The following is a 17,266-nucleotide window of genomic DNA, read 5'->3' on the forward strand; positions in this document are numbered from 1 at the left end:
CACCCCATGATCTGCACACAAGTGCCAGATACACACTCCAACAGCCAAACATGTTGATAATTAGTGCCTTGTTATTGGACGGTGTTATCACAACAATTAACACCCTAATGTGTGTATATATGGGTGTGTGTGTGATGGCAGTGATGGGAGGGAAGGTGCTGGTTGTTGTCAGTGCCTGTGTGTGTGTGTGTGTGTGTGTGTGTGTGTGAAAGCCTTCACGTGAAGCTGGGTTGTGAGGATGCATGTGTGCATTCCATTAATTCTACCACACAGGCACAACACACACACACACACACACAGTGAGGGTCCGATGTAACAAAGAAACAGTTTCCCATTTGATGAAGTTCCTGTGAATTCTGACACAACAGCAGCAGGGATAGTTATAGATTCTGATTGAAATCCAGCTGGGAGCAGAGAAGGGGGGGAGGCTAAAGAGAGGCAGAGACAAGTAGGTAAGAGAAAGAATGACAAGAGTGAAAAAGTCAAGGGTCTACACCCTTGCAGAAAATGTGCGGAAAATGATGAGGGCGGTAGAAGAGAAAGTGTTTGTGTGTTTGTAATTACTTTAATTTGAAATCTTTTTTTCAATTCACTTTCTACTTTAATGACTGGGACCTTGTGACAAAGACAATACAAATGGAAAATAAATGACTTGAGGGTGGAATGACAGAGGGATGGGGTACAGACAGAGGTGGGAAAACAGGAGGCACAGTGCTGAAAGGATGGGGAGGCAGAGGAGGGGATGGGAGGAGGTGAACAAAATATGTGTGTGTGTGTGTGTGTGTGTGTGCGTGTGTATTTCTATGGCCAAGTTTATTAAGCTTTAAGTATTGTCTTAATTTTTAGTAGATACTTTTGAATTGTGGTTAAGCCAAAAGGAACAAATCTTTTCTTTGCAACCTTCACATGCCTCTGTTTTTTCCTCAATTCCTGCATTTATTTATTGTTTATCCCATTGTTGACACTTTAAAGTAATTTTTCACTGAGAAGAAACATATCCCAGTGACTTGTTCTCATTTCATTATTTCGCAAACTTTTGACTGGTAGATGTTTCTCAGGTAAGATTTTTGGAATGTCAGTAATTGCTTTAAACTGGTCTTTTATGTTGCTGATGAAAACAAAGAAATCAGATAAAGAGGAAAAAACCTGAAAAACTACTCCTTGTTTTATTTCAGCTCCTGCATGCACCTGCATGTGCAAATGAATGTGAATAATCAAAACATTCTTGAAATATAAATGTTTATAGGCAGATATTAGCTGTATGATGCATGTTTTAAAAACTGTTATTGGTTTTTCAGGCAGGCATCAAAATACTTTGGCACGGAACTACCACAATATATTCTGCATGCAAGCAGGAGGCTTTAGCAGTACTAATACTAATTTAAACATTTTCATATGCTTTTGTTATATATTAGTGAAACAATACAATTTTAATTTAGCATGGACATGTGTCCTGACCATATATTTCAATGTGTATGCTCAAAAAAATTAAGGCCACTCTTAATCACCACAGTATAACACAGTCAGTTAAACTTCAGGGATATCAATCTGTCTATTTAGGAAGCACAAGTGATTGTGAATCTGCTTTGGTGTAAATGAAAGTGACAACAGGTGCAATGGGGAGGCAAAAGCAAGATAACCCCCAAAAAGGGAATGGGTTTTGCATGTGGTGGCCACAGACAGATGCTCTTTCCTGATCCTTCCTCAATGATTCTTATTATGTTCTGTGTTTCTCTAGTGTCTTTGTCACTACTGGTAGCATGATGCAGTACCTGCAGCCCAGTCCCGTTGCACAGGTAGGTCAGCTACTCCAAGATGGCACATCCATAAGTGCAGTTGCAAGAATGTTTGCTGTGTCTCCTAGCATGGTCTCAGGAGCATGGAGGAGATAACAGGAGACTGGCGGTTTGCCACTGGCGCCACGTTCTCTTCACAGATGAGAGCAGGTTCACAATGAGCACATGGTCACAGGAGTAAAAGAGTCTGGAGACACCATGGTGAATGTTATGCTGGCTGTAACATCAATGAGCATGACCAGTTTAGTGGTGGGTTGGTCTGGAGATGCACATCTTCAGAGGACCATGCAGACCTCCATGTCATAGCCAAAAGTACCCTGACTGCTGTGAGGTACCCGGATGAAACCCTCATGGTGACTGCTAGACCTTATGCTGGTGGGCCTGATGCAGTGGGCCCTGGGCTCCTCCTGGTGCAGGACAACACCTGGCCTCATGTGGCCAGAGTGTTTAGGCAGTTCCTAGATGATCAAGGCATTGATGCCATTGACTGGCCTTTACATTCACTCATCAGGAGCATGCCCAGATGTTGCCAAGAGTGCATACAGGCATGCAGGGGCCATTCACACTTCTGAGTCACATTATGAGTTGCTGTGATGAAATTCATGCAACTTGGATGAGCCTGTGATTTCATTGATTTTCAGTGGGATTTTGAATACAGTCTCCATGGGCCGATGATTTTGCTTTCCACTGACTGTTATGTCATTTTATTCTGATCAAATTATACACTGTACATTAGTAAAGGTTTTCAACTTGAATAATTCGTTCATCAAGATCCAGTGTGTGATATAGGGTTCCCTTAGTTTTCTTGAGCAGTTTATTTTGCCTGTACTGATCAACCCTTGTCACCTTAGGACCCACACAAAACAGAGTTCAGTCAAGGACTGTAAGTCTGTCCAAGTCAGTGTGCACTGTCGTTGCTAATATTTGAAGTCACAACTGAAACACCATGCAGAAGAAAACAGCTTAAACACAAATCAGTGTTGACATGATTTTTTAAAAATAATCTACAGTATCTCAATCAAATCTCAGTTCTCTGAAAACTGATTTTTGCACCAGAGTAAACTGTGAGGAAAGTAAAGATTACAGGCCATTACAGCTTTTTCAGGACAGTAATGTAAAGTGTATACATGTATGTGTCTAACAGAACATGTACAATACTTGTACTTATTTGTTTTAATCACACACATACAGTGCTTGGAAAATGAAACCATTCCAGAAATTCTCTCTTGCATAGAATGCTTCCTATAAAAGCAAGAAAAATCCTCTGCTAAGAGTAAGACTATAGCCAGGAAAGTTTTAACTGAGGACCACAAGCTTAAGTAGAGCAGGCCTAGGCCATAATAGTTCCTTGATCATTAGCATGATGCTGCATGTGACAAGTGTTCTGACTAATTTGATTGCTAGGCTAATTGTAGAAAAAGGTGTAGCTCATTATAACTGAATAGTTCAGCAAATATATTAAAATTCAGATGACAGAAACAGCATGGTTCTGTATTGGAAACACATTCCTTGTGTGTGTAACATACTTGGCCAAATAAAGGTGATTATCCTCACATACTGAGTTGGGTAGCCCACACTGAGCTGAGATGCTGGTATGGAAGACACGTTTTGTTAAACACTGAATGGATGTTTACCATTTCCAAAAATTTTCTACTTTTAAAATTGGATAGCCTTTTGATTTTTTTTTAAAGATCTTTTCTCTTATAGCCCATAACACTGTCAGGTGTTGAGTCCGGGACTGTCTCCTACGCAGACTATCCGCTAACACGAGAGTATGGGGGATTTATAACGATGCCAAAACACGTTCGTTGAGAAAGTAAAAACATATTCACACACATACAATATAAAAAGTCAGCCTGAGACAAAATAAAATAGCGAGGTCCAGACCTTGGGGACCTTATAGCTGGCTAGGTGGGTGGCTAAGACAGACATATGAATTTAATATACTGCTGTTTTTCTTTCTCACACACACACACGCACATGGTGTCCAATCAGGGTGCGTGTATCGGCTGGTGTAATGAGGTGGAGAAATGTGTCCATTACTTGAGTTGATGGGCTCCTCGCAGCGGTTCACCCGCAGCTGGAAGAGAGGAGGAGGAGGAAGCACCAACATGGAGAATACCACACAAATTCAAGTCGTACAAACTGAAACTCTCTGACAGGACATAATAATATGTAATAATAATAATTAATGACTCACCTGGAAAGAACTTTACGGGAAAAATGTTTTCTTTAATAGATTTTTAAAGTAGTTTCACGCAGAGTCCCATAGTTTTAAAAAGATTTTGCTAACTTGAGTTCTTCAGGAAGCTCATTTGAGGGATCTCAGTGGTAAAAGCTGGATCCCGCTATTAAAATTAAGCTTTGGAAAAATAAGACATGCTGAACTTAAGCATCATTCAGACTTAGCATATCTGCTCTTTTTTTGTTTTGTTTTTGTTAAATGAACAACAAAAAGGTTTTGCAAGCCAATATGAGCTAGCAAAGAAGGCAAAGCTTTGGTTAAGTCTGGACAAATCTTTTTTCCCCCCAGAGTTTGTAAATGTGAAACTTTCAGGTTAAAAAATGATTAATTAATGCAGATTTTGATCTTGAATATTTTTTGGTTTGTTGATCTAAGAGATTGTAACCACTCTCCCAAGCCATCCCTAACTACTTATCTTTTGAAGATAATATAACATGTAATGTAACATACACTGACTTAATACTGTACAATAGTAAATTAAAGGCACTTGCACTTGGAGTGTTTACAAGCTGGCCTGCAGGGGTGGCAAAGTGATGCAGTGGTTAGCAGTGTCACCTCCCAGCAAGAAGGTTCTGGGTTCGAACTTCTTGGCAACCAGGGCCTTTCTTATTTGGCAGCTTTGATGACTATACAGATTACCACTGTATACAAAAGAAAAGATGAGCTGATAAATTTTTATGCACTGCCATTAAATTGTGCCACAATGTCACCTGTGGGGAGGCACTGTCCTGAAGACTGAAGTCAGAGAACTAAATTCCCCAGTCACATAAATGACACATATGGAAGGCTGTGACATGACTCACCTGTAGTCTGGAAGCGTACCTGTGTTTTATCACATAAATAAATACCCCTAAGGTGAATATACTGTACAGGCTATACCTGTGTGTATGTACCTCTCTCATAGACATTCCGTAGCCCTTTCCACTAACTACTTCTAATTTTAATCCTAAAATCAAGTCTTAACCCCTTAAACTGTTCTATGGTGTGTCAGAAAGTGAGGACCAACCAGTGTCCTCACTCCCATGGTCTAAAACTGGTCATCACGCAGGTACACTCACATACACACACAAAAAGCAACAGAAAACCCCAACAGGGCATGTCAGGATGCCAGAGATGTTAATGATGTTTGGAGATGTGGCTTAACTATGTGCATCCACATACTCTGTAGCATATTTAACAGTTTGCAAGTATGCATTCCTTCACAGTCATCACAGTATGGTACACAGAACAAATAAATATAAGCAGAGGACTTGGAAGTCAAAATGTTTTAATACTACAAGTTGACTGCTGAAGTTCTGTCTTACTGGTGTATTAGGTGAAAGAGCAGGTATACATCGCCATCTAGAGATTAACATAGGTATCTGCAGCTGACATGGTCACAAATACGGATATAAAAAAAAAGTAGACTACCAGGCAAAAGTGTTAGACCACCCCCGTTTTCTTCAGTTTTTGTTTTGACATGTAAACAGTTGAAGTCCAGTGAATAACCTTCAATGGTACAAAGCTAAGATGTCAACTGCCAGAGATAACACAAACAAAAATAAGAGAAAACTCACAAAAAACTAAATATGCATGCAAATTTCATATAAAACAGATCTTTATCAGGGATCAAGCAGTAGGTTAACTTCCATATTTATGCAGCAGTGCAAGTAAATGATGCCCTGGAATCTGAAACAAAGGAATCCAATAAATGTCACAACTTTTCTTGGTTACTAACAACAAATTCTATTTGTACAAAGGCAGTGCTGTACAAGGTTCTCATTAAAAGGCTGAAGGAATCCTCTAGAAAAAGGCAATTAACAAAAAATGTCTGACCTTTTGAAGGGTTATAATGATGTAAAACTCACCTCCAGGCTGTGCAGAAGAAAAGAAGAAGACAGGCTTCAAATGATGGAATGGCAGCAGTGTCCGGGCCTTTCAGATGAAGAGTGGAAGCAAAGCAACCTAGTGCAACACGTTTGAGAGAACGTCTGCAACAATGTATTTGAAGTATTAAAGTTATCAGTTGGACTTGCTTGAGTTTCTTGAAGATTTTTCACCTCTCTGGTAGGTGCACATTTAAATGTTGAACAAACTGCTCAAGCCTCACATTAACTCAAAGATATGAGGTTTGTGGTTTTAGTGTCCGATCACTTTCACTGGAAACGGTGGAAATGGACCTCGTCACACCCAGTAGGAACAGGAGGATGCTTACAGCAGACAAAAATCCCTTTGTGTTCATATGAGCACAGGACCTGTCTATTAATTTAAGACAGACTTTAAAAGAACTGAACTTTTGCTTTACTTGTTCTGGCCCGTGAGAGTCTGCCTCTGGATGCTTGCTGGCTTGTACCAACTGTTACAGCAGGAGCATTTACATTTCTATGCCTCCTCCTCATCATCCCCTAATATTAAACACCATCCCTCCTACTGAACTGAATGAGAAAATGTGCCCAAATATTTGACTGGTAGGGTAAATCCGCAGTATCATAGACTGTACACAATCTATGGAACCAATTTGTTAGAAGTTACAAAACATCTGATTGAGATGATCAATCTGGTGCTGATTATCATCATCTTATGGTCCAAAAACATCACCATGAGGTCAAAGCAATGTGTCTGGTAGAGTATACCTGTACCTCTACATGTAGCAGGCCACATGACAGAAGACAGGTGAACAGCTGCCGGGAGGTATGTAAGAGAGTGTGAAATAAAACAAGGTGAGCTGATGAGACCAAAGTTGTTTTTTGTCCATCAAAGGAAACACTATATTTAGTGTAATTCAAACAACAGAAACACACCATCACCACAAGTGAAACATGTTGTGGTGATGTTTTTATGTATGAGAAAAACAAACTCTAGACATTTCTGGATCCAGATCCAGAACTTGTGATGGACATGAAAACTGCTGTTCACTCTCAGTTCTCATGTGACTTGAGCATTTTTTCAAATCAGTGTCCAAATGTGCAAGCCTGATAGAGACCTGCTCATGCTGACTGATCTGAAAGAGGAATATGGAGTTAATTTTGAGTGCTAAAGTTCCTAATGGCATCTATTCTGATTCAATGTTATGGAACAATACATGGGAGAATTACTAACCACAGGAGGAGCATAAACTTAAATGGATGTATTTTTTTATTTATCATGGTTAATTCTCTCTTTAACAAAAGAAAAACCACTGGAACGCTCAGCAAATCAAATCAAAATATTCATTCACTATAGCAATCGAATGAAAACACATCTGTTGAAAACTAACCCACAGCGCAAAGTTAATGAACATTCACAATAAAAAAGGGAGATACAGAATTTGAATATTTACAAAACAGAAGAAAATACAGCACTTTAAAAAGAAGTTTCTTCACAAAAATGGCATCTTTCTTGTTTGTAATCAGTGAAGAAAATCCAGATTTCCCAAATTCTCATTGTATTAGAAAACATTTTGACACGTTCAAGAATTTCAAGAACATTTCTCACAACCAAAGTAAGAAAAACACCAAGTATAAACTGAATTGGTGCTGATATACAGTGACTTAAGGTGGGAAGAGATGACTTCATAACTGTATTTCTGCATTATCTGAATCCCGCAAATAAATATTAACAACCAAGCCACGGCCTTCTACAGTTCTTAGCAAAGAGACAAAAGTAAATACAAATAAAAAGTTAAAAATGTAAAGAAGGAAAAACAGCTATAAAAGAAAGTACAAAACAGTTTGTTATGGACTATGCCTGTGAGTTTTCCCCTGAGTTAATGTGAGAGTGAATGGCCAGATGTTTTGCAATGGAGCTTTACTACTGTTGTCAATATCAGACACCATGCCAATATTTGTTTACTTGGAGTTTGTATATGATTGATAAATGCTTGACAGGATAACAATGGAGTTTGTACTTTGTCAATGTCTCTTGTGTTTTAATGTAACATAAAATGGTCCGTTTTTATTCTGGATGACAAAGCAAAGCTTAGTAAAAAGTCAAGATGTTGTCAAAGGGTTCGTGCTTTACTGCCAAGAAAGACAGTGTATAGCTATAGTCTATATGCTGTTGTCCTTTGGGCCAAGTGTCTCTTCCATCACTTGAACACAGCATAAAAGGCATTCTAGAGAAATATATCATGAGTGTTTGTGAAGACAACAAATCCAAGAAGTGAAGCTGAATGTAATATAGAGGACTTGCTGTAAAAAGTGCAAGAAGCAGTGCATGCAACCGTAAGATAAGCACATCACGCAAAATTCTTCACACTGATTACTTCTTCTTATGTCAAAAATAAAATTAGATATAAATAAATTTAAATTTGAGCCAAAACCGCAGCGTGTAAAAAACTTTCAGTTAGCCTCTCCTCAGGAGGGTCTTTGAGGGCTTAAAAAATTCTAAGCACCATCTTGAAACATTTTTGTTAGGCTACTTGTATTCATAATGCACAGAATCTGGACCATGATGTAACCACCAATACCTATTCTGTTGTTGTAAATATGGCCTAGCTGTCCATTGTTGACCAGGACCTTTTTGTTCAGTAAGTCAGGTGTTTATCCTGTGGAGTTTGTCACTGTGATCTACTCCAAAGCTATGTAGTCTAAAAAGGCCAACTGGAAGCACAGAACATAATTTACTTTTTAATGAGATGACTGGGCAATAAATGCAGCAGAAAAAAATGAACAATGATGACAGGAAAATGATCAGTTGTCACAATACTCCATGCCATTTTGCATCGATCCATCCACAAAAAGATGATAATATCTAACATTAACTACCACCTCTCTCATCTAACTGATGTGGTTTGTATTTTTAAAAAGGACATAAGAAAAAAGCTGGATGTATCCGTGACTTCGCTAGTGACGGGGGCCACTCAGTCGTGTAAGAAGAGCACCTGATCACAGAGAGAGGAGTAAAACAGAAAAGGAAACGTTACTGGTTGTTTACACCCAGTGTCCTGTTTTAATTAACAATATCTATTAAAATGCAGAACTACTGTACAATCTATAACCATATTTTCCACTGTACCACCTGTATGCCTTTGCCAACCACTCAAATTCATGGGTGTAGGACAGATGTGAGGGCAATGACCTTGACCTTTGATGACCAAAATCTAAATGGTTCATCATCAAGTCCAAGTGAACACATGCCAAATTTGAATAAATTATCTTAAGGCGTTCATGAGATATCATATTCACAAGAATGTGACGGATGTGAGGTGACTGTGACCTTTGATAACCAAAATCTAATCAATTCATCCTTGAGTCCAATGGGACATTTGTAACAAATATGAAGAAATACCCCCAATAGTTCACAGAAATTAGCCGGATGGACACAGACAACCTGAAAACATAATGCCTCCAGCTGCAGCTACCATCAGTGCAGAAGCATGAAAACAAGCTGACACCTAATAAAAAGGTCAAATCTATTTAAAGACAAAAGGTGAAGAGAAAAAATATCTGTGACCCACCTGGAGGTGACAGAAGTGGAGGCCGAGAACTCTTTAGAGATGGAGGTGCCCCTCTAATCACATGTGGGCCCCTGGGGCTTGGGTGGTATGGAGGAGCATGGGGTAGTAGGGGACCACGAGTTAAAGGGGGAGCACCGTAGAGGCTGTGTGAAGACAGAGGGCCTCGTGGCACTGGGACCCCTAGACCAGGAGGTCGATGCAAGGACAACAGTGGAGGAGGTTTGGTTTTGGGATAGGAACCTAAAAAAAAAGAGATACAAGACACAGCTGAATGAAATGATCCCCAAAAGAGCCTCACCGACCACACTGGATAAAAGAATAAGCAACACATCCATCCAGTGCAATAAAGTTTTTAAAATAGAGTTGTTGGGTATGTGGTCCCTATGTCCCAGAACAGAAAATAAAAACACCCCTTACATCAGGGGTGTCCAAACTACAGCCTGCAGTCCATTTTTAATTGGACTGCAGCAAATTCTATGAATATAATGGAATATGGCCCACACATGAAACTTGCACTTGACTGTACTGTAGTTCTTAGTTTTAACACTGTCTTCAATAAGGCAGCTTCTCCACAAAACAAAATGAATCAAAGAAAAAACTTGCCACAGATGACCAAACCAAAGAAACATAAGATAGCAAGTGAATGCAGAAAATTTCAGAGAGGGAAAATGAATATTTCTTCAAAGAAGTCAAGGGGAAGTGTATCTGTTTGATTTGCAATAAAACTGTTGCAGTGTTGAAGAGTATAATGTACAATGACACTATGTAACCAAACATCAGACCTACAAGTCCTACACTGGTGCTAAGCAAGAAGAGAAATTTAGCAAATGGCTGCTAGCCTGCTAGCTCAACAACAGAACTTTTTCCATGCTAACAAAACACAAGAAAATGCTACAACAGCCAGCTACAAGGTACAGTAGCTCAACTCATAGCGTGACATGGGAAACCTTTGTCAGATGGTGACTTCATTAAACAGTGCCTCACTAAAGTCACAGGAATAATGTGCCCAGAAAAGATGAAGGAATTCAACAACGTGAGCAAGTCCAGAAACACAAATGTGCGGGGTGAACTTAAATGGGACAGGCTGTGTGGAAATATGTGTCTATGATCACATCTCTTATGACAGGTTTCAGTCAGCGCTTCCAAGACTTTTCTGCTGTTGAGAAAGAAATCAAGCTGTTCTCAACTACATTCCTGATGGATGCAGAAGAAGTGAAAGGGAGTCTGCAATTAGAACTTATCAAAATGCAGTGTAATGATTCTCTGAAGAATCAACATTAGCTTCTCTCCCTACCCAACTTCTACCGGAGCTTGGAAAAGGCCAAGTTTCTTCTGATGCGACGCCATGCAAAAAGAATGACAAGTCTGTTCGGCTCAACATATACAGTATTGTTCAAAATAATAGCAGTACAATGTGACTAACCAGAATAATCCAGGTTTTTAGTATATTTTTTATTGCTACATGGCAAACAAGTTACCAGTAGGTGCAGTAGATTCTCAGAAAGCAAACAAGACCCAGCATTCATGATATGCACGCTCTTAAGGCTGTGAAATTGGGCAATTAGTTGAAAGGGGTGTGTTCAAAAAAATAGCAGTGTGGCATTCAATCAGTGAGGTCATCAATTTTGTGAAATAACAGGTGTGAATCAGGTGGCCCCTATTTAAGGATGAAGCCAGCACTTGTTGAACATGCATTTGAAAGCCTGAGGAAAATGGGTCGTTCAAGACATTGTTCAGAAGAACAGCGTACTTTGATTAAAAAGTTGATTGGAGAGGGGAAAACCTATAAAGAGGTGCAAAAAATTATAGGCTGTTCAGCTAAAATGATCTCCAATGCCTTAAAATGGAGAGCAAAACCAGAGAGACGTGGAAGAAAACGGAAGACAACCATCAAAATGGATCGAAGAATAACCAGAATGGCAAAGGCCCAGCCAATGATCAGCTCCAGGATGATCAAAGACAGTCTGGAGTTACCTGTAAGTACTGTGACAGTTAGAAGACGTCTGTGTGAAGCTAATCTATTTTCAAGAATCCCCCGCAAAGTCCCTCTGTTAAAAAAAAGGCACGTGCAGAAGAGGTTACAATTTGCCAAAGAACACATCAACTGGCCTAAAGAGAAATGGAGGAACATTTTGTGGACTGATGAGAGTAAAATTGTTCTTTTTGGGTCCAAGGGCCACAGACAGTTTGTGAGACGCCCCCCAAACTCTGAATTCAAGCCACAGTACACAGTGAAGACAGTGAAGCATGGTGGTGCAAGCATCATGATATGGGCATGTTTCTCCTACTATGGTGTTGGGCCTATTTATCGCATACCAGGGATCATGGATCAGTTTGCATATGTCAAAATACTTGAAGAGGTCATGTTGCCTTATGCTGAAGAGGACATGCCCTTGAAATGGTTGTTTCAACAAGACAATGACCCCAAACACACTAGTAAACGAGCAAAGTCTTGGTTCCAAACCAACAAAATTAATGTTATGGAGTGGCCAGCCCAATCCCCGGACCTTAATCCAATCGAGAACTTGTGGGGTGATATCAAAAATGCTGTTTCTGAAGCAAAACCAAGAAATGTAAATGAATTGTGGAATGTTGTTAAAGAATCATGGAGTGTAATAACAGCTGAAAGGTGCCACAAGTTGGTTGACTCCATGCCACACAGATGTGAAGCAGTTATAACAAACTGTGGTCATACAACTAAATATTAGTTTAGTGATTCACAGGATTGCTAAATCCTAGAAACAAAAACGTTTGTACAACATAGTTTTGTGTTTGTACAGTCAACGGCAGACACTGCTATTTTTTTGAACACACCCCTTTCAACTAATTGCCCAATTGCACAGCCTTAAGAGCGTGCATATCATGAATGCTGGGTCTTGTTTGCTTTCTGAGAATCTACTGCACCTACTGGTAACTTGTTTGCCATGTAGCAATAAAAAATATACTAAAAACCTGGATTATTCTGGTTAGTCACATCGTACTGCTATTATTTTGAACAATACTGTATATGTGAGTAGACATTTTCTATGGTAACTAAACCTATGGGAACAAAACCATATTGAGAACCAAAATGACCGACAGCAATCTCAACCACCAAACTTGCTCCTGACCTGCCAGCGAGCCATCCTTCAGTCCAAAGCACAGCATCACTGCTCCCATTAAGTGCAACGCTGTTCCCATTGTAGGCGAGTTAAAAATCTATTACACTGTATTCATGTATTCAAAAGCCCAATTACTTAATACATTCAGTCAATTAATGTTAATAACATCTTCTCAAAAACATCAGCTGATGTATTAACAACCCCAATAACTTATTTGCATAACTAGCTTAAATATATCCATCCCCTTGTCCCCTTATTTTTTCCTCTTTATACAGGGCTGTGAAGGGGGATCATCATCCTGACTAAGAAGCAATCTGAGGCTGCTGTTTCTTTTTGTAAAACAATAATTAAATGAAAACCTATTAATGGAAATTTGTATTGTATTGTGGCCCTCAGTGAAAAAGGTTTGGACACCCCTGCCTTAAATATTCAAGTAAGTAGTCAAATTCTGCAGTCTAACCTGGTGAAGGTAAGAGAGGTGTAGGTGGAGAGGAGCGCTCCACCATGGGTGGCCCTCCGACTGCAGACTGGGGTTGAGGGGTACCAGATGGAGTAGGTAGCAGAGGCGGTGGTTTCCCCAGTCCTGGAGGTACCTTGTTACCCCTCTCACCTTCAGTGCTGGAGGCTGGAGAGTACAAAGAAATAAAAATTACATGACCCATACCAGACAGGAAACATGACCCAAAGAGATGGAAAAAACCGGGGACGTTGGGGAATTAAAAATATTGACACAGCACTCGTCCCAGCTGTCCTACACTTTAGCCAGCGCCCCACCTTGTATGTGCTCCTGCCGGGAACTGACATACTCTGAGATGGTTTCCAGCTCCTCAGGGTAGAGATGCACCCCTTCAGCTAAGAGCATGAGCAGCTGGCGGGTTTCAGAGGGAACAGCGTGGCGCTCAATCTTTTCTCGGTCTAGAAAATCATCCAGAAGCTGTGACGCCTGTGCTGCAATGTCTGCCGGGTCCCTTGGTGGGCGCTCTTTGGCAATTCCACGGCTATACTCTGCTGCAACAAAGTCCATGGCCTGGTCTTTGGGCATGTTGCGATGAACTAGAGGGGGAAATAACACAGTTAACGATAACAGTTGAAGGGATTGAAGCGCAAGAAAGAAGGGAAATTCATAAAAAAAAAAGTAGTAAAATCAACAAGGTTTTTACAGTCTGCACTGAGATTGAATTGATGTTGGGATCAGCAAACAGCTAATAAATTAGTAAATTAGTTCTTTGGATGTTCTGCGTTGGAACAGACACTTTGGAAGAGCTGTGGTTTGTTGGAAGATGAGTGTGGAGGGAAGTGCAGTTTGTGCATTTTTGTGCATTCATCAGTAACTTGCCTATGTTTGTGGACACAAAATAACTGATTAGTAAGCCTTGATTTACTTAATTTTTTTTACTTTAATGTGCATTCAAAATGTGATAGCCAAGCACAAACTTTAGATGAATTCTGTATTTAAATTACCTGGTGCAAAAAAATATTCTTTTAATATGTTTACTTAAAAAAAACATAAATTGGTTTTATTATATATATTTTGATTATGTAGACAACACTACAAATGTTTTTAAAGCATTTTTATGCTACACAGTAGCATCAGCAGTGAATAGCAACAACATTTTGAGGCTTGTGTTTTATACAATGCATATTTCTAATTTGTATTATGCAGATTTGTTTGTGCATGGTGTGCTTTTTAATAAAATATCAGTACTTGTGGGGCATCTAAATCACACACATTGTTTAATTGCTGATGCATATGTAGCTGGATTTGGCTGAAATTTCTAAATATGACAGCATCACAAAAATAGGTCCAACAGGGCAAGAAGAATGACCTCATACACGTAAAGAAATTGACAGTTCTTCCACATAAGTGTCCATTAGTAATCCCTCACTGTATGGTCAAAGCTGAATCAGGAAGTTTGCTTCTAACTAATACGTACAACTAATAGTTTGGGTCCGATTTTTAAAATTCAAATTGTTTACACATTGTCTGCTCGTGTCTGATTTATAGCAATGTGTTCACAGACTTTGGTTAGTACTATGCTCTCATAATCAATAAAGGCAACGGCCCAAACTATGCCAGTCTGTAGAGTAAATATGAAGCTTTACACTTAGCTCTAACCATTGTGAGGTTTTACTAGATTGACAAGATGTGCCGATTAGTGAGCTTTACAGGTGCTGCTAGTTTCATAATTATCAGACAGATATGAGAGGGGTATACAGTAGATCTTCTCAGTGAACTTTTGGCAAGAAAGCCAAACCTGAAATGTCAATTTCTTTAACAGTAGATATCCACAGTATTTTAACAGGGCTTCATTCACTTTGTTATGTACTATATGCAATGTTTTGCAAGTGTGTACCAGTGGCAGTGCCAGTTGATGATGAGCCAACAGAATGCCAGTAATGTATATACTGAATGAATGCTGTGTAGATTTGATGGAGTTGAGTGCAGATTTCAGAACTCTATATTGGTGCTTTAATGTGAGTATTTTTATTCGGATTTACACACAAAAAAAAAAAAATTTAATAGATCTTGGTAGAATCTATATAAAAAGTAAACTCTATTGGACTGTTGACGGAGGGTTGTAACTGAGGTGGCTTGGCTAAACTTGAATGAGGGGTAGGGACTTACTTTTGAGGGATTCTGAGAATATGATAACAGTGCAGGAGGACAGAGCTATGTTTGTCTGCTCCACCAGAATACATAACGGGGAGCCGTCTGCTCGGACATCCTGCAGGGCCCGGGTCAGGCCTGACTCCGCCTGAAGGTAGAGCATTTCCACTGACAGGCCACGCTCCTGCAAGCACTGGCTTAGCGATTTGGGGTAATCCCTTTGAGAGGAAGAAAGAGGAACTTTGTTAACTTAACATGTCTATATTAAGTGACTCAGCTGGCATATAGAGAAACCTAAATTAATTATTTCTTGATTTAAACTGTGCTTTATCAACACAAATGTAACTGTGGGTGTGTAGTGGATGGTGTGTATATAGACCTTAATTAGACAGGACCAAGTGTAGCATTACATTGTGAAGAGCTTTGGGTGGCATTAACAAGTTTTAGATTTGTCATAGATATGTTTATTATAGTATGTTTTGGTAGTACATCAGGTAAGACGTACATTACTTTGTAGAAACCTGTTTTCACTTTGACATTAAATAGATTTATTTGTTTTGGGGTTTTTATTTTTGTCAAAAAAGCCAAATTATATTGACCATGATTGATTTATAAAATTAATAAAAGGGTAAAACATCCAAGGGGGTTAATACTTTTTATAAGCACTGTATTCATATGGAAAAGGTCTATTTGCTTTGAACTGTTTTTTTGGTCAAAGAAAAACCTATACCAAAAATTGTAAAATGGTTGTAGCAGCTATTGGCAGCTTGTATTTTTGAGATTGCTCAGTTAAATAGTGGCGTTTGATGCAGTTGTGGATGAATGTGTGGATAATTTGAGTAAGTGGCATTTTACATTAGAACCTTTCTAAATCACTGATGGTCAAGACATGTTTTCAAATTAGTCTCCATGAATCATGCACAAAGGGCTTTTTCCCACATCATATTGTTCTCTCATATTCAAACACAATACAAGGGGGGAACCTTTTAGAAGAGGCAGAAATACCAAATTGTGGTTCATGTAAAAAATCATCCACTGACATAGAAGTAGGCAAACAAAGTCCCTTTTGTCCCTTTTGCTGAGAAGCACCTCCATAACATTGTGCTGCCACCACCATGCTTCACTGTAGGGATGGTATCATCCAGATGATCAGCAGTGCCTGGTGTTCACCAGACATAATGCTTGGAGGTCTGCTCCAAAGTGTACCATTTTTGTCCCATCAGAGCAAAGAATGTTTTACTCAAAGTGGTAATTTTGTCTGCCCACTCTGCCATAAAGACTTGATTGATGTAGAACTGTTGAGACAGTTATCTTTATGTCAGTTTCTTCCATTTCTGCAGTAGACTTCAGAACCTGTTACAATGACCACGGGGTTCTTGGTCACCTGACAAAGCTTTAGAAAAGGTTTAATACCCTTGCCCCAATCCATGCCTCAGTTTTATCACAGATGTCTACAGAGAGTTCCTTGGACTTCATGACTTGCTTTTTTATTCTGACATGCAGAATGAACTGTGTGCCAGAACTACAGGTCTGAATACTTTGTAGCTGAGAGTGAGGTTTTTGATTTTTAATACATTTTCCAAAATTTCTATAAACATGTTTTTGCTTTAACATTATAGGTTAATGAGTGTGGAGTGATTATCAAATATTAATTTTTTTTCCAATGTAAAATTAAATCTAACAAAGAGTGCACAAAAAGTGAAGGGGTCTGAATGCTTTCTGAAGTTATTGAATGCGATTTATCTGACAAAAAGTTGTATTGAACAGTTAAGCAGGCTCTGGCACTGATAACATCAATCTGTTATTTTGCTTTGCCAATAAATACCACATAGTATGTCCAATTGCACAGTAGGTATCATAACTACTAGCATAGCAGTGTTAGAGACATTAGTACTTCTGTGTTAATGGAGAAAGCTTGTATTTGGTACAACTTTGTGCTGTTTGTGTGAGTATTGTGCATGAATTCATTTTTCATTATTGCATTTTTCATGTTGCATTATGTAGTGAATGTAAATATTTTATGCACCTGAGCTACTAGTCTGTTCATAAAATGCAGTTGCATTAATATTACAAAATAATCTGTGTATAATGGGTTGAGGA

The 17,266-nt window shown here is 39.1% G+C and overlaps 1 protein-coding gene across 1 annotated transcript in view; it reads right to left on the reverse strand.

The window, feature by feature from the left end:
* Positions 1-7,185: 7,185 nt before the first annotated feature.
* Positions 7,186-17,266, reverse strand: part of LOC109962567 (nuclear receptor coactivator 5) — a 29,886-nt gene continuing 19,805 nt past the window's right edge. The window contains exons 5-9 of the mRNA XM_020604404.1: positions 15,185-15,384; positions 13,333-13,611; positions 13,019-13,183; positions 9,458-9,697; positions 7,186-8,881 (exon numbers count right to left, since the gene is read on the reverse strand). Of these exons, the coding sequence (XP_020460060.1) occupies positions 8,844-8,881; positions 9,458-9,697; positions 13,019-13,183; positions 13,333-13,611; positions 15,185-15,384 (922 nt within the window). The 3' untranslated portion in view covers positions 7,186-8,843. The remainder of the gene's footprint in view (positions 8,882-9,457; positions 9,698-13,018; positions 13,184-13,332; positions 13,612-15,184; positions 15,385-17,266) is intronic.

The sequence above is a fragment of the Monopterus albus genome, unplaced genomic scaffold (genome assembly GCF_001952655.1).
Source record: "Monopterus albus unplaced genomic scaffold, M_albus_1.0 scaffold65.1, whole genome shotgun sequence".
NCBI lineage: Eukaryota > Metazoa > Chordata > Actinopteri > Synbranchiformes > Synbranchidae > Monopterus > Monopterus albus.